The sequence below is a fragment of the Herpailurus yagouaroundi genome, unplaced genomic scaffold (assembly GCF_014898765.1).
Source record: "Herpailurus yagouaroundi ecotype Mexico unplaced genomic scaffold, PumYag 192, whole genome shotgun sequence".
Lineage (NCBI taxonomy): Eukaryota > Metazoa > Chordata > Mammalia > Carnivora > Felidae > Herpailurus > Herpailurus yagouaroundi.
The window spans coordinates 14650661-14669318 of NW_024412423.1; the positions used below are offsets into that span (position 1 = coordinate 14650661).

General features: G+C 39.8%; 1 protein-coding gene across 1 annotated transcript in view; it reads left to right on the forward strand.

Annotated features, from left to right (window-relative positions):
* Positions 1-18658, forward strand: part of LMNB1 (lamin B1) — a 57286-nt gene that overhangs the window by 16437 nt on the left and 22191 nt on the right. The window contains exons 2-5 of the mRNA XM_040444359.1: positions 11639-11795; positions 12421-12546; positions 15663-15833; positions 17657-17782. Coding sequence (XP_040300293.1) covers positions 11639-11795; positions 12421-12546; positions 15663-15833; positions 17657-17782 — 580 coding nt within the window. The remainder of the gene's footprint in view (positions 1-11638; positions 11796-12420; positions 12547-15662; positions 15834-17656; positions 17783-18658) is intronic.

The window sequence follows — 18658 nt, forward strand, 5'->3', positions numbered from 1 at the left end:
CAGAGGGAATGAATTACATAGGAATAAATTGAACAGAAGTGTAAGACTTGTACACTGAAAACTATAAATGAAAGAAGACCTACATAAATGGAAAGATATCCCATGTTTATGGATTGGAAGATGTTAAGGTGCCATTTCTCCTCAAATTGACCTGCAGATTCAGTGCAATCTCTATCAGAGTCACAGCTGCCTTTTTGCAGACGTTGACAAGTTAAGCCTAAAATTCATACAGAAATTTGTGGTACCCAGCGTAGCCAAAACAATCTTGCCAAAAAACAAAATTGGAGGATTTAGTTTCTGATTTTAAATTTCACTCCAAAGCTCCATTAATGTGTGTGTTATTGACATAAGGACAGGAAGGCTTCAGGTTTTAATGATTGGTTTTCAGCAGGAAAATTGCCACAAGGACCAAGAAGGTGGTTCTGTGGTACTTCCTTCTTCCATACTCCTTATAGGTGCATTAGAGTTCCTCATTTTCCTCCCATATCCTAGCGTCGAGGCATTCTGGAAAATGTAATTTTTACCTTTCCAGTTGAGGAAAGCACAACTAGGAGGATGGAACAGACGTTGGGTGAGTTAAAAACGTGAGAGTTTTTCTCAGTTGTCTGATGACTGTTGTATATCCCTTTATATTCAGAAGTGTTTCTCAGAAGCTGATAGAAAGCTGTGTGCATAAGTGGGGCTTCTTGACCAAGCTTCCCGGGGGTGATAGGGCAGGATCACGTCACTGGGAATACCCACTGTCATGTTTTCAAGTCTTCCTTGGGCTTTGCTGCCCAGCCTGCTGTAAGCTGAGAGAGGCTGAGAGCGGGTTCGGTGTCTGGAGAGTCCACTGAGCTCCCCTACCCTCTGTGTGGTACTGCTGCCTTCAGGTGTGTTGTGTAACTACCAGGTCTAGGAATCTGCCCCACTCTCCTCAGAGAGGAGATCTTTCATCTTTGCCACGGTGGATGAGGGTCCATTGACCCAGGAGTGTGGTATGGAGTGGTTATTTGCTTTGCTTTGTAATAGATTGTCAGCTAGTTGTACTTCGGAGTTACCAAGGTATCTCTTGTTATCAACAACATCTGCAGTATAAAGTAGGTTACTTCTCAGATATCCCTGTGCCTGGCTTAGGATTCAGCACTCTTGTGTTGGCTAAGCTCATTTTCACTTATCCATCCATGTTCAGCTTCCAGGATTTTGTCGTTTTCCCTTTGCCTTTGTCATTGTGAATTTGTGCCTTTGCTTGTTTTAGTTGGGTTTCTGGAGTCATGTGTAATGTGATGTTTTAACCCAGAAGTTTCGGGAGTCCTGTTTAATGTGACATTTTTACCCTGAAGTTGTATCATGTACTCTTGGAGCGCTGTGTATCAAGAAGGCTGCCGACAAATTTGGTGTGTTAAGACAATTCAATATGATTGATTGATTCCCTCATGAGAGTGGAGTCTCTTTGTGGACAGGGTTAGTGTCTGACTTTGTTTCCTGTTGCATCAGTACATTTTTCCAGTACCCTCTAGGCTCTTCTAAGATAATTATTGACTTAATGATTACCATTTTCTCAGGAGGCTATTATCCTACAAGATTGGGTTGTGTGAAACCCATAGAGGAGCAGTAAAGTAGTCATACTAGTAATTTCTAACTTGTTTTTCTGATTTAATTTCCTTCAAAGTATTATCTCTGCCATATGTAAATGTGTTTACTGTGTGCCTCTGCCTACCAGAAAATACCTTCCATAAGAGCAGGGACTTGTTATATTTTGTTCACTGCTGGTTTCCAAGCCCTCTGATAAATGGTCAGGCACACAGTGGCGGTTACTGGTTTTTTTTTTTTTTTTCCTTAATAAGTCAATTTTTGTTAGGATTTAAGGTCTAAGTCTGTGCTATAAGCAAGCACAGAAGTAACTATGTGAATCTCTTTCGTTCGAAGAAATAGATGTGAGGTCCAGTTTGAGTCTTATTTGGTATTTTTCCTAATAATAATCTAATTTCAATTAGGTTTTGCCTGATTGTGATTGGATTCCTGCTAATTTGTTGACTGCTCAGCTTATTGAATAACTAGCAAAATTTTACTCCCACAAAAAAATATTAATTTCAACCTTTGGGCTTGTATAGAAGCATCTTAGTCCTTTTACTTGTGCCAGAGGAGACCCTCGTTCATGGAAATTGTGATCATATGACTTTCTAGAGATTTTGTGTATTACATTGAGCTTAATTGCAGAGGAATTCATTTATTTTCCTCAGTAAAACTACTGTTGATCACATTCCTTTTTCCTTTGGAAAGGAAGATACTTTGGGGACAGAATTGAAGCTGGTGAATGAATATTGGAGCAAATGTTTATTTAACAGCGTTTTGAGTACATTGTTATTTGAAATAGATTAGTTTAACTAAAGACAAGGTTTGTGTTTGGGTATATTAATAATCCTTACCTTAAATTCAAAGGGAAGTTTATTTTTTCTTAAAAAGCCTAGACCATGGTTAGATAGATGGTAAAGGCCATGTTCATTTTGAACTCCAGCTGTGAAGAGAGCCTCCGAAGTTGCACTGATAGTCACTTGAATAATTGCTGTCGTGTGGAGTGGTGTCCAGCTACCATCAGACAACTGTCAGAAGAATCTTACGGTGTATCCCAGCACAGGGCTCAAACAGCTGGCCATACTTGGCCTGGCTGTCCGTGTAGAGTAGGTCTCTTCTGGGGGATTTAAAATCCTTGCTTTGTGGTTATGTTAGAAATAATGGTTTATATAGAATGGTTTCTGTTAGGTTATCTGGCTGTAGGTGAAAAACGAAATAGCTTTTCCATTTCACCCTCTGTCATTTATTTGTTTTTTCTAAATAAGAATGGTCCTGAAGTGAAATGTTAGTGCTGAGTGCTGAGTTAAGAAAGGCAGCTGGACAGAGAAGGGGTGTCATTGGCATGGATTTCTTGTGTTCATTTTTCATTTTTTTTTTATCATCTCATTTCTATCTAGGGTATCACGATACGTGCATTAGGGAAAAATTTCAATCTGTTGTGTCTGTTCTTCAAAAAAAATTTTTAATGTTTTTATTTTTGAGAAAGAGACAGAGTGCAAGCAGACAGGGGCAGAGAGAGAGAGAGAGAGAGAGAGAGACAGAGACAGAGACAGAGAGAGAGACTCTAAAGCAGGCTCCAGGCTGTTAACACAGAGCTTACTGTGGGGCTTGAACCCATGAACCCTGAGGTCATGACCTGAGCCGAAGTCAGACACTTAACCGACTGAGCCACCCAGGTGCCTCGAGCGTCTATTTTTCTATAAGATGAACCTGACAATCTTTAAGGGCTTCTCCCAATTGCTAAGAAGTGATCTAAGAAACCAGAGTTGCATAGTATTTTGCTGTAGAATATTATGAGTGGATTTTAAAACTGACTTGAGAGTGGTCTATTTTTGGTTTCCTTACACTATTCTTTTGCCTGACCTGTTAAAGTAGTAATAAAAAACCCCACATACTTGTATTTCTATTTTTTATTTAGAAGCATGAATATTCCTGGTCTGGTTTTTTGTTTTGTTTTTGTTTTGTTTGTCAAATTTAGAGTTTTTACAATTCTATATTCTTAAGTCTCTCAGTATTTATTGAACACAAATTTTTGCCCTTGTCCATGCTTGGTTATATGCAGCATAATAATCTTTGGTGAATTTCATGGAAATGACATTTAATATCCAGAAACTTTATTTATTTACTTACTTTCTTACATACATACAGAAACTACATACCTTTCTAGGTATGTAATTATTAGAACAACGGAGAGACCATCTCTAATTTGGGTCTCTTATTTTGAATTGCTTAATGGAACTCTTTGTACCCATATATACTCTATATATGAAAATCAAAGAACAAGGGCAAAAGGGCTTTTTTGAGAAAATACATTGAAAATTACGGCACTTGTGACAGAAGGAAACCAAACCGAAGCAAAGCATGTGTATAGTTCCCATCCTGAAAACTAACACAGATTCTTTGTTCACAGATACATTGTAGGTGATACAGAGAAGCTGAGCTCCAGGGTGGGTGCTTGGCTGGCTGGGTCAGTAGAGCATGTGACTTAATCTCAGGGTCTTGAGTTCAAACCTCATGTGGAGCTTACTTAAAATTAAAAAAAAAAAAAAAAAAAAAGTTGAGCTCCAAGATTTTTTTTGTAGTTGTGCTACTGGCCAAACTAGACAATTCATTTAGCTGAGCATTTGTGATACAAACTGACCTGTGTGACCAACAAAATGTTAACAGAAGGGCAATAATTTGCCATTATCTAATTAAACTGTTGTGTAATGAGTTTCAGATTATGTTCTAAGTGTGTGTCCCTCTAAGTTTACTTCTTGGTTTCTGTTTTACACTAGTTCTTTGTTACTGTTTAAGTGGTTAATTATATTAATTCATTTTCAAATAGTTACTGTCATATGCTTATTAGGTCTTCAGTCACTTTCTGTGTGTTCTGTGTATGTAGTATGACTTTATTTAAAAAGTGCTCTACATTTATTACCTAGTAATGATGTATTTCCCCCAAGAGCTACCTTGAACATTCATTTTCTAGTGATTCTGTAATGGAGTGCATTTTATTTTTTAAATAAAAAACTTTTTTTTAGGTTTATATATTTGTTTTGAGAGAGAGAGAGTGTGAGCTTGAACCAAAGAAGGGGAGAGAAAGAATCCTAAGCAGGTTCCATGTTTGCACAGAGTCCGATGTGGGGCTCAAGCTCACGAATCATGAGATCATGACCTGAGCCAAAATCAAGAGTTGAATGCTTAACCAACTGAGCCACCCAGGCACAACTCAAGTGCATTTTTGAATCTCCCATTTCTTTATTGGTGGAGGTTGTCGGAGTTGGGTTCACTTAGACAAAATGAAGGATACTTCAGTAGGAGACTTGAATCTTCCAAATGGAAAGGGTAGTGCAGACATCGAAGCAAGTTCAAGCACTGAGTTCCAGAGCCAGTAATTCAGTGCAGAAGCTAGGTTTGAAATTATGATCCTAAGACAAGTCAAGGTCAAAGAGGTGGTAGGATGAAAAACCAAGATGGTGAAAGCAGTGAAGTACAGTGGTGTTGTTGGTAAGTAGAAGGTGATCAGGAGTAATTCCGAAAGTGGCAAGTTGCATTCAGGTTAGTCAGATAGACCCCAGGAGATTGTAGGGCTGGTTCCCAAAAGTTAATGGTACTAGGTTCTCTTGGGAAAGTATATCCATGCTGTATCATTGAAACGATGTCTGTTACTCTTGAGCCATTGCTATAGGATATTAACAGGAATGTAGGTGTCTCCTGTCAAGCTGATTATTTAATGGTCATATATTTGATTGGACCTGGTTACTTGTTATGCCTGGTGAAATTCAAGTTTTCTTGAAATGAAAGCTTTCGTTTTATTCATATTATTTTTATTAAGGGAAGCAATTTTTTTTTAAAGTTTATTTTATTTATTTTGAGAGAGAGTGAACTGGCAGGGTAGGGGCAGAGAGAGAATTCCAAGCAGGCTCTGTGCTGTCCATGCACAGCCCAACACGGGGCTCGATCTTAGGAACCATGAGATCATGACCTGAGCTGAAATCAAGAATCGGACGCTTACCTGACTGAGCCACCCAGGCGCCCCTGAGGGAAGCAGTACTTAATTACGATGGAGTGTCAACTACATTTTATAAAGGTTTCTGGGCTGCATTTGGAGTTTCGGTTCATCTGTAAGCATCTGCTGTAAACGAGCATGTTTTCTGACTTAATATTTAGCAGTGTGCATATTTCTAGTGGTAGATTCACATGCTGAATGAATGTAAATGAAAACACAGGAAAGTCTCCTTATCTGGAGGTGGGGAATAACTTAGGGTAGGTCAGCAACTATGAAGAAATCCAGTTAGGAAATACTGTCAAAGAGGGGCGTCTGGGTGGCTCATTGATTAAGTGTCCAACTTGAGCTCAGGTCATGATCTCAGTGGTTCATGGGTTCGAGCCCTGTGTTGAGTTCTGCGCTGACAGCTCAGAGCCTGGAGCCTCCTTTGGATTCTGTGTCTCCCTATCTCTCTGCCCCTCCCCCACCCACACTCTGTCTTTCTCTCTCAAAAATAAACAACAGTAAAATATTGTCAAAGAAAAATGCCCACCATGCCCTTAAGCGATAGCTTCTGGTAACTTTGGTCTCCTGTCTCAGTTGCTGTTTGTTCCGGGGTAGCGTCAGATGCTACTCTATGCTTAGGTGGTGGCTATAGTCAATTAATGTGTTACGTTTTAGGATGTCAGTTCCACGGGTTTTTGTAATTTGACCAAGCACTGATAATTAGACCAAGACTTCCTGTGTCCTTTGTAATGAGTGAAAAATAATAATGCAGTTAGAAAACTGTCACAAGATTATGTGCTTTCTGCACAGCTCCCATGTGTCCTTGGTATTGGCAGCTCACGTGCCAGGTAAAACTCATTGATTCATAGCTTATTAGATGGAAAATTGCATGTGATCTTAATAATTTTCTTATGATACATCCAGCCTAGGAAATTGGCAAGGGGATAGGGAGGGCCTCTGGTAATGTGAATTGTAGAGATGATAGAAGTATCACAGTTATTTTTTCCTTCTAGGAAAAAACATGGTATTTTTATATAGCGGGAAAAAGCAGAGTGAGTTTTTCTGGGGACTGTATGGGGGAATTTCTTTTAAGAATTACCAAAACAGTCATTATCTACAGATTGTGTAGAAGTTAGAGGGTAGTAAGTCATGGCCCTTGCCCTGAAAGAGTTTCAGTCTGTTGAAGTAGCCGAGTACATCCACAAACACGGGTTTGTATGGAAAGGGTAATATAAGATAGGTGCAAGGTGCAGTTATTTAACTCTCTTCCTTTTCCATCTTGTACCCGGGCACATAAAGCTTTTATTTGTAATTTTAAGCACATTTTCAACTTCTGACTTCTTTTCTGCCTAATTACTAATGTGACAGAGCTTTAAGAAAGAATTTGTAATGGAATAATTTATATTTTTACAGATTGGCAATGGTATAAGCAGCTAAGAACTTGACACCAAGTTTCGGCTGGTACCATTGGGTGGCTCAAGGTACCACACATCAGTATATCCTCCTCTCATCCATCCGCTTTACTCCACCACTCTTTGGTCTTGATTGTTGTTGCAGAATTCACCAAATTCTAGTCCTGTACTAGTGCACCATCTTACTTTTGACTTCTTGGATTTCCTGTACTTTTCAAGATGTTGCACGGTTTCTATCATTTACACTGTAACATTCTGAATTTGGAAATGTACATGTTTCATTATCCATTAAATCAGTGAAATCAAATAGAACATGCCATAGCCTATAAAATGGGTGTGATTTTTGAAATTCAGTATCCTTTCTGGCACAAAAACAGACACACAGACCAGTGGAATAGAATAGAGACTCCAGAATTGGACCCACAAAAGTATGGCCAACTCATCTTTGACAAAGCAGGAAAGAATATCCAATGGAAAACAGACAGTCTCTTTAACAAATAGTGCTGGGAGAACTGGACAGCAACATGCAGAAGAATGAAACTAGACGACTTTCTCACACCATTCACAAAAATAAACTCAAAATGGATCAAGGACCTGAATGTGAGACAGGAAACCCATCAAAACCCTAGAGGAGAAAGCAGGAAAAAATCTCTTTCAGCTCAGCAGCAGCAATTTCTTACTTGACACATCTCCAAAGGCAAGGGAATTAAAAGGAAAAATGAACTATTGGGACCTCATGAAGATAAAAAGCTTCTGCACAGCAAAGGAAACAACCAACAAAACTAAAAGGCAACCGACAGAATGGGAAAAGATACTTGCAAATGACATAGCGGACAAAGAGCTAGTACCCAAAATCTATAAAGAGGTCACCAAACTCCACACCCGAAAAACAAATGATCCAGTGAAGAAATGGGCAGAAGACATGAATAGACACTTCTCTAAAGAAGACATCCGGATGGCCAAGAGGCACATGAAAAGATGCTCAACGTTGCTCCTCATCAGGAAAATACAAATCAAAACCACACTCAGATACCATCTCACGCCAGTCAGAGTGGCTAAAATGAACAAATCAGGAGACTATAGATGCTGGCGAGGATGTGGAGAAACGGGAACCCTCTTGCACTGTTGGTGGGAATGCAAACTGGTGCAGCCACTCTGGAAAACAGTGTGGAGGTTCCTCAAAACATTAAAAATAGACCTACCCTATGACCCAGCAATAGCACTGCTAGGAATTTACCCAAGGGATACAGGAGTACTGATGCCTAGGGGCACCTGTACCCCAATGTTTATAGCAGCACTCTCAACAATAGCCAAATTATGGAAAGAGCCTAAATGTCCATCAACTGATGAATGGATAAAGAAATTGTGGTTTATATACACAATGGAATAATATGTGGCAATGAGAAAGAATGAAATATGGCCCTTTGTAGCAACGTGGATGGAACTGGAGAGTGTGATGCTAAGTGAAATAAGTCATACAGAGAAGGACAGATACCATGTTTTCACTCTTATGTGGATCCTGAGAAACTTAACAGAAGACCGTGGGGGAGGGGAAGGAAAAAAAAAGAGGGAGGGAGGCAAACCATAAGAGACTTTTAAAAACTGAGAACAATCTGAGGGTTGATGGGGGGGGGTGGGTGATGGGTATTGAGAAGGGCACCTGTTGGGATGAGCACTGGGTGTTTATGGAAACCAATTTGACAATAAATTTCATATTAAAAAAAAAAAATTCAGTATCCTTTCTAGTAGACCGTTTGGTTTCTGGGAAGCACAGGTTCTCTTTCCTGCCAAGAGGTACCACATTTGGAAGCACTACATAATGATCTGAGATTTAAATATTAGATACTGGTACCTAATAGTACCTAATATAGATACTGTGAGTATACAACCCACACTCAGTTCTGGTCCTTCTAGCAACCTGGCCTGGGCCACGTGCCTGTGAAAGACAGACTTTCCTTCTCCCAGTCCAAAGTACCCCCCCCGCCCCCCACACTGGATACTGGGGGGTGGGGAGATACTTGGACCTTGGGCCTGCCTCTAGCCAGACCTCACAGGCTCCTACTTGGCCAGGCTTCTAAACGTCAGCTTGCAACACCCCACCCCTGCTCCCTGGTTGTCCTTGGAGCCCCTTACCCCTTGGGACAAGGCAGTCCCCCACCACACAGGCCCCACAGGATAAGGCAAATGGCAGGGAGGGCTGGCCTCACAGGCTGTGACCCCAGACTACAGACCTGGTCAGTTACCGGGTAAGACTCCTTCCCTGCCCAGGCAGGGGCAGACCCCGCCCTTCTCAAGACTCAGTCTTTCAGAACCTGTGGCCAATTTCTGCCCATTGCCCCCACGCCCAGCCTGAATCTTACCAAGGCCCTCTCTGCCACCACCCAACCCCAGGCCCCAAATGTGGGCTCAGTCTGTAGCCCCTTAATTTATTCATTCCCTCAGCAATAAATAAGCCACGTGTTATGCACAGACACACACACACACACACACACACACACACACACACACACACAAAGATAGTGTAGTAGAATTTTTTGTGATTGTTAAGCAAGCCGGTATTTTTTGTGAATATTGTATAATCTGTAAAATATGAGTTTGTTTTAAATCATGTTTTATGACGTGTTTCTGCCCAGCTCTGCTCATTTATGTGGGACAGAACTCCTCACGAACACTGACTCTGTTCTAATGAATTCTCTGCTTTAGAACCTGGCCATTGTATGAACTAAGCATTTTTGTTTTAAATTAATGACTGTATGGGATTGCTTTTAAACAACTAATTTTTCCCCTCTCCTGAACAAGACATCAGTGAAAGGATGCCATCTTGTGGTTTGTTAAAAATACAGAATTTAGGAAAAAAGTTACTGGGAAAGGATTGATGAGATTTTATATATATAGTTGTTCTATGATACCAAACGAGTAAGAGATGAATACTTTGGACAGGTTTTTTTTTTCCATTTTATTTGAGTAGTATAAGATTAATTTAAAAATTCCTGTTAGCTAAGGATTCCTCTTCTAGACCATTCTCAAACATCAGTTGTAGAAACGTTCTTCGACAATAGCAGTTTAATTAAGAATTGTTATGGAGAATTTTGGTCTTGAGGCTTTCCTGGTGCCTAATAATTGTTTGGAATGAAAAAAATACTTTCCTTTAAAATATAATTATTTGACAAAATATATCCAAAGGAGCCTTAATTCTATAATATAGAACTTCATTTAATGAAAAGTGATGTAATTTAGAAGACAGAGAAACTTCAAATCTCATTTTGGAGGGTTAATAGTATAAACTGAAATAGTATTTCCTCGAGATATTAGGGAAGCCGTTATTTCTAAGTTAGGGAAATCTTAAAATCGCCTCTGTAAGAAATGGAAAGTGTTTGCAAGCCTGGGATCAGTTAGTTCTTATGTAATATTGAGGGAGTGTCTGCATAAAATAAAACAGAAACAGACTCAGATATAGAGAACTAATATGGTTACCAGGGGGATGGGGGTTGGGTAAAATAGGTGAGGGGGATTAAGAGGTACAAACTTGAGTTATAAGTAAGCCATGGGGATATGTACAGTACAGTATAGGAAATGTGCTCCATAATAATGTAACAACTTTCTATAGTGACAGATGATAACTGCACGTATCATGGTAATAAGTATTTTGTAAATGAATATAAATGTCAAAATCATTGTGTTGAGCACCAGAAACTAAGACATTGTGTATCAACTATACTTCAAATAAAAGTAAATTAAAAGATTTCTATATGATGTATTTTCAGGTCATAAAACTGCTTTTTAAAATAACTTCATTTTCTTTTTTTTTTTTTTTTCAACATTTATTTATTTTTGGGACAGAGAGAGACAGAGCATGAACGGGGGAGGGGCAGAGAGAGAGGGAGACACAGAATCGGAAACAGGCTCCAGGCTCTGAGCTGTCAGCCCAGAGCCCGACGTGGGGCTCGAACTCACGGACCGCGAGATCGTGACCTGGCTGAAGTCGGACGCCCAACCGACTGCGCCACCCAGGCGCCCCGAAAATAACTTCATTTTCATTTACTTAATCTCATTGTATATCTTGATTTATGTGTCCTGTGGGTCTTGGATTTAATGCTAATTTTATTTTATTTATTTATTTTAGCGTTTTATTCATTTTTGAGAGACAGAGGCAGAGTGCAAGTGGGGGAGGGGCAGAGAGAGGGAGATGCAGAATCCAAAGCAGGCTCCAGGCTCTGAGCTGTCAGCACAGAGCCCAGTGCGGGACTCAAACCCACGGACTCTTGAGATTATGACCTGAGCCGTAGTTGGCCGCTTAACCGACTGAACCACCCAGGCGCCCCATATTAATTGTATTTTAAGATAATACTTTTCTATTTCTTCAAAAACATCTTCTCTTATTGAAATATGTAGTGTCTCCTTATAGAACAAGAAGGGCATATGTTCTTAGTGACAGCCAAGATTTTGGAACATGGCCTTATGGACTTCTTTTTTGACCTAGAATCATTAGTAATCATGGAAGGAAAGGCATTGAAAGAGAATGTTGTTATCCACCAGAGTTGTAGATGCAGTGCTCCTGAATTGCTCATCTAATTTTAGTAGATTATGGCAGCCTTTATTTAAACTGCATCTTCTTTTGTTTGCCCTTCAGCAAGGAGGGGGAAGGCTTCAAGTCAGGGGTATAATTTGGTATCTTGTACCTTTAAATGTCTTACAGTTATGCTAAGAAGGAATCGGATCTTAATGGAGCCCAGATCAAGCTTCGAGAATATGAAGCAGCATTGAATTCTAAAGATGCAGCTCTGGCCACTGCACTTGGTGACAAAAAAAGTTTAGAGGCAGATTTGGAGGATCTGAAGGATCAGATTGCCCAGGTAAGGCAAACTCTGCGTTTGAACCATATTGGGAGTTTAGTTGCCCCATCCGACTCGGTTGATTGATTGAGTTTTGAATTAAATTTGAAAATATTTTTTGTTTTTAAAATTTATCATGATTTTTTTTGTGGCTTACCTGAAAGATAGTCTTAACGCAGCTGACATACAAAGTATCTTCGCTTCTCAGTCATTGCACTTGTGGGTCATGCAGATCTTACTGGTGCTCTTCTTCGTTTTTGTTGTGCTTATGCTTATCTTTGCTCTCAAAACCTCTTTCGTTATTGCACCAAACTGTAAGATCGGAAAAGAAAAACTCATACCACTGCTCCACACGCAGGAAACAAATGAAAGTAGTGGCAAAAATCATCGGTATGTGCCTATTACTCGTTGGCAGTTACCAGATCTGAGAGGTTTTGGTGTGGCGTTCTGGGTGGGACCAGCAGTTGACTACACAGTTCTGTGATAAAGGTTGTAATAAGAGACTCTCATATATTGGTAAAAGAGAAGATAAAGATAAGAGATACGGAAGTTTTAAGACTTGATTAGATTCAGTCCATAGGTGTCTATTAAATTCATTACTAAATAATCGCTGTGATTTTCATCAATTTTTTTTCCCTTATATTAGTTGGAAGCCTCCTTAGCTGCTGCCAAGAAACAGTTAGCAGATGAAACTTTACTTAAAGTGGATTTAGAGAATCGCTGTCAGAGCCTTACTGAGGACCTGGAGTTTCGTAAAAACATGTATGAGGAGGTAACTGTATAGTTTTGTTTTTGTAAGAAATGGGGGGATCCTAAAAGATTTGCTCTAACCATATATATATATATAAAGTTGGAGGGGTTTTCTAGATGAATTATTCAAGGCACTGCTGCTGAAATGTTGTATGTAAGAACTCAAACTCTTAAGATAAACAGATAGGATTTCACTTTATCTGATTCATAGAGGCTTGGTCATAGCAGTTAATATCAACCTGTTTAAGCATTTGTATTAGTTATCTGTTGCTTCGTTAATAAGTTACTCTAAAATTTACCAACTTTAAACCACAGATCTCTGTTATGTCACAGTTTCTGAAGGTCAGGAATCTGAGAGCTGCTTAACTAACTGCCTTGTTATTAGAGTCTCTCATGAGGCTGCCGTCAGGCTTTCATCCTGGACGGAGGAACCGCTTCTGAGCTCATGCACAGGTTGCTGGCATGAAGAGTCACTTCATCTTGGGCTTTTCCACGGGGTTGCTCATGATGAGAGAGAAAGAGAGAATGCAAGACAGAAGCCTCATTATCTGCTATAACCTTTCTAATCCCACAGAGTGATGTACCATCACTCTCTTACCACACAGACCAACCATGATGCACTGTGGGAGTCTACAAGGGTGTGACTGTCAGGAGGCAGCAATCAAGATTGGGGATCATCTTGAAGGCAGGCTGCCCACAGCATTTACAGTTATATATGTATATTTTAAAATATTGTTTACAAGCCTTGACTTCTGTGGTCAAGCCTTGGTTGGGGAAGGTAGCAGCTGTTGCCAAAAAACAAGTAATAAAATTGAAGAGAACGGGGAATGTACGTATATTTTCTCAAAATTGAAGAGGATTGGAATGAACCCAGGGTATATGGAACCTGCAATTAAATACTTCATGATTTTAGAGGTAATATAATTTTTGAAAACTGTTAACAGTGATGTAAAAAATGGGGAATTAGTGTGGAACTTAAAATTTTTTGTTAATTGGCGAAAAAAAATAATAAAATAGAAATTTGACTATTTTTGTAACTACATGCTATTAAAACATACAGGTATGGGGGGTACAGTGCACTTACTGGGCAAACAGACTTTGGACAACTCTTGAGTCATTTATTTAAAAGTGAAATACTAATACTTGCTATTTTTTTCTTAGAAGAGTGGTGACCATCAAAGTGGAATATTTTGTGTAGTTCCTTGTAAAGATTATAGCGAATGCTGTCATTTAATTGTTAACTACAGCTTTGCTTTATAAATGGAGATATTTTTATATTAAGTTGACTTACATTATTGTTTTGTTTTGATAAAATTGCCGATGGTATATCGTTACTTAGTTTTTTTTTTATTTTTTTTTAAATTTATTTATTTATTTTTTTCAACGTTTATTTATTTTTGGGACAGAGAGAGACAGAGCATGAACGGGGGAGGGGGGGCAGAGAGAGAGGGAGACACAGAATCGGAAACAGGCTCCAGGCTCTGAGCCGTCAGCCCAGAGCCCGACGCGGGGCTCGAACTCACGGACCGCGAGATCGTGACCTGGCTGAAGTCGGACGCTTAACTGACTGCGCCACCCAGGCGCCCCCATTACTTAGTTTTTATGCTGTGTGTGGACTCCTGCATCTTTAAACCAAGAATAGGGTATTGTTTTTTCCTTTGCAAGTCACGGATTCTACATAAAATAATAAATGAAAAATGGCACCAACAAAAAGTAGTATTTTGGGGGTTGCATAACATCTTTGAATATTTTGGGTTTTGCCTTTTATGAGAGAATGAATGTAAAATATTCATGTTTTTAACAGAGGATATAATACTTTTCAATAATTATACTTAAGTTCCTTACTATGAACAATTAAGGATTAGGAGGCGAGAAAGAGGAAGATGAAAAACAGGAAGAGGAGGAAAGGAGGTAGACAAAGGGCAAAATCCGTAGGTGTTTAGTATTTGTTGAACTAAAAACCTTTCATTTGCGTGTTTTCATGATTTAAGTGTCATTTGCTTCATCAAGTTTATGTCAGCCCTGGGAGACAGAACTGGAATTTGAACCCTGGTTTTCAGATTCTGTCAAGCGCATTTTCCTCTGCAATGAACATTTAAAAGGAAGATGAGGAAATGCATAGGGAACCACGTGCAGGAAGAGGACACAAAAACAAATGTCGGTGGGTTATATCCCCCTCTTGTGGCCTCTTGAATTATTGCCATTAAAGACAGCTCTTTTGTATTTCTAGCACTAGAAGCTGGAATGGAGGTTTTTATTCTGGGACTTGTCTTTCTAGGCATCCTAGTTTTGGATACTACTTTATAACATAAAGTGAAGGATTATGCCTACTATTTCTGATCTTAAATAGTGAATGATCATATGTACTTGAGAGAGTAAAGTAATATTGTTAATTTTTTTTTTTTTAACATTTATTTCTTTTTGGTAGAGAGAGAGAGAGCGAGCAAGCATGTGAGCAGGGAGGGGAGAGAGTGAGAGAGTGAGAATCCCAAGCAGGCCCTGCACTGTGAGCACAGAGCCTCATGTGGGTCTGGAACTCACAAACCATGAGATTGACCTGAGTTGGACGCTTAACTGACCGAGCCACCAAGGTGCCCCATTGTTAGTACAGTTTCATATCAGTTGATATTCATGCCTTAGCACCAGCTGTTAAAATAAGTCACATAAATTAGCTTGCATCTTAGTATGTTTAAGTAGATAGTTTTATTATACATAAATCTTGTAGTTAAAGTTGCCCCGGTTGGCAAGTTTAACTTTTCACGTGGGTTTTTTCTAGAGATGTCCTGAGGATCATCATTACACCAGTGTAGAAAGACAGATGGTAATCAGTGCACATAGTTAATCCATGGTTGCATGGTACTTTTGTAAGTCTTCACGCCGTTCCTGGTCTTGAGAGAAGTATATAGCTGTGCCACTGAAAAGAAACACAAAATTCTTAGGGCTCTCGTTTCTGTCATTAGTTCCATCTCACAAATCTCCTTTGCAAGCAAAGGCAAAAGTGAGGTCTTTTCACCTGCCCGCTGTAGGAGAGACAAAGGGAGGTTAGCGTGTAACACTTAAAGTGGCCCAGATGTTGCTTGGACTGGTACTAGTGCAGCCGTGGTAGGTAACTTGGTTTCGTGTAATTGTTTCCCCCAGGAGATTAACGAGACCAGGAGGAAGCATGAAACTCGCTTGGTGGAGGTGGATTCTGGACGTCAGATTGAGTATGAGTACAAGCTGGCTCAGGCCCTTCACGAGATGCGAGAGCAACACGATGCCCAAGTGAAGCTGTACAAGGAGGAGCTGGAGCAGACTTACCATGCCAAAGTGAGCGGTCTCCTGTGAGCACGGGCTTGAGTCCTGAGAACCCTTGCATCAGGCACCCTGAAGAACATGACTTGATGGTTGCCTTGTTCTAGTTTTCCTAGATGAGTTCCCCTAGTCTCTATGAAAATAGAAAACGGACTTAAAAAAAGTTTTTTTTAGCGTTTATTCATTTTTGAGAGACACAGACAGTGCGTGAGCAGGGAAGGGCCAGAGAGAGGGAGACACAGATCCGAAGCAGGCTCTGGGCTCTGAGCTGTCAGCCTAGAGCCCGATGCAGGGCTTGAACTCATGGACCATGAGATCATGACCTGAGCCAAAGTCGGCCACTTAACCGACTGAGCCACTGAGGCGCCTCGAAAATGGACTTTTTAAAAAAGTTTTCTATAACGTAAATGATACTAGAAATTATTGAAAGAAAGTAGGGTTATTTCACCCATATCAGGGGTAAGGGTTTCTTAATAGAGGTAAGTTGTGTCTTAATAATTAAACCCAAGCCTTCTGAAAATACTTCCCTCCCTGTGGCCAGTACTAATCATGCTGTCCTACATGTGCATTTAACAGCGAATGAATGTCAGACGGCACCTCGTTCTGACTTGCATGGCATCATTGTGCATTGGTTGTGACCACCACAACTCAAGCTTTTTTGAACAGAGGCTAAATGGAAAGTGTGGTATTTCTTCCTCTGCCGCCATTATTCATCTAAAAATACTATAGAAACTTTCCACTTGTGTTAGCAGATCATGCAAAAATCTTTAACACCAATGAGTGTAGGCTTTCCTCATAAATGATTTTATCCCAGTGTGTGAAATGTAAATGATTTGATTAAAAAGAGTTAGTGGAAGACTTAGAAAAATTAAGGTCATCGAAATGTTGAATATAATTTCTGTTGAATGGCCTCAAACTGTTGATGTTGCTTTGAATTCATTTCTGAAGTAGTCCTTGGCTAGTGAAAGGGAGGGATCTTTGAAACCTTACATTGAATTGTCTGATACTCCATACTAGGCATTGTGCTGGGCAGTGAAGGAGCCAAAATATAATGTAGGTTTCGTCCGTCACATAGACTGTGTCCCCAGAGGGAGCCAACAGACTAACAACGTCAGAAAAATGTGTCTGAGGCACACGCAGAGCTGAATGCTATGGGCATTTGGAGAAATAGGATGTTTCTGTCTAAGGGGCTATATTTTGCTTCTGAAAGGAAGTGTTCTACTTGGTGGGAAATAATCTATAAGTTAGTACTCTCTGCTTTTGGCTTTATCTTTTTTTTTTTTTAAGTTTATTTATTTTGAGAGAATCCCAAGCAGGCTCCACACTGTCAGCTTGGAGCCACATGTGGGGCTGGAACTCACGAACGGTGAGATCATTACCTGAGCCGAGAGATCAAGAGTCAGACAGTTAACCGACTGGGCCTCCCAGGCGCCCCTGGCTTTATCTTCTCTAATTAGATTTGGTGGGTTAGAGATACGTGATGTTTATTTTTCTACAGACATCACCCACAATTAAGTTGCTAGTACCCAGTCTCCTCATTAGCAGTATTACCTAACACATTAGAAATACCCAGGTAAAATATGTAAGTAATAAACTTTGGGGAAAGAGCCTCATGTATTACCATTATTAAGCTCATATGTTGGGAATTGAACCTAAAGTCAGAAATTCGTGTAAGATAATTCATACCATGTCAGCAAACTTCATGATGCTTTTCCTGTTTCATCAACCAGTTACTAGTAGGGCTTAGGTTTGAACCGAAATGCCTTGAGATGAATCATACTTCCTCATTGTTTGCTCTAAGTCACTAGATAAGGCTGACTTGTTTGTTCTTCTTTTAGCTGGAGAATGCCAGACTGTCATCAGAGATGAATACTTCTACTGTCAACAGTGCCAGGGAAGAGCTGATGGAAAGTCGTATGAGAATTGAGAGCCTTTCGTCTCAGCTTTCCAATCTACAGAAAGAGGTTAGTAAGTGTCTTCTTCCAAGAATAATGTAAGCTGCTCTTGAAGGCCACCTTGACCACTGTTGTCCACCTGCTTGGCTCAGCCTGATGTCATTGTGCAGAGAGCATCGTAGTTTTCTACACTCTTGTGTCACAGGGCTTTCCTGGTTTGTTCATTTTGCACTACATAAACGTCCCCTGGGTAGGACTGTTACTCCTAAATTAATAGATTACCCAGAACTAAAGAGGTTTCCCTTAGGAAGTGACATGCTGATTTATTTCTAGGGCTTACCCCTTGGACCCAGATTTTCTGAACCATCTAGCAGCCTCATCCTTTTTCTTCACATTTGGAAGCCATAATAAGAAAAACATGCAAAAATTCTTTGTGAGTGGTAAATGCTTTGTGATTTTGGACAGATTCTCTCAATGTTTGAACTACGTAATAATTAGGGTCATCAGATGTAGCATTAGTTGCCTATTAAGAATTTAGCAACTGATTCATTCGTCAGTATACCTAAGTTGCAAATGATGACATTGCTGGTTGTGCTGACGAAGTGCCTCCCAGTTGTGATGGGGCCCTGAAGGTGCATCTCCAGGCGGTGGGGACGCCGCTCGAAACCGGTCTCAGTGTACGCGTGGTATTGATGTGGACACAAAGTGCACAAGCGACCACTTAAGTATGCAGAATGCTTTATAATCTGCCGCTCACCTTAATTACTTGGGAAGTAATTTCAGCCTCCGTTTCCCGTCAGGGAGGAAATTTTTGTTGTTTTAAATTTTCCCCATAAGAATAAACTCTATTCTTGATCAAGTTTTCCTTCCGTTTTATTTTATTTTATTTTATTTTATTTTATTTTATTTTATTTTATTTTATTTTATTTTATTTTATTTTATTTT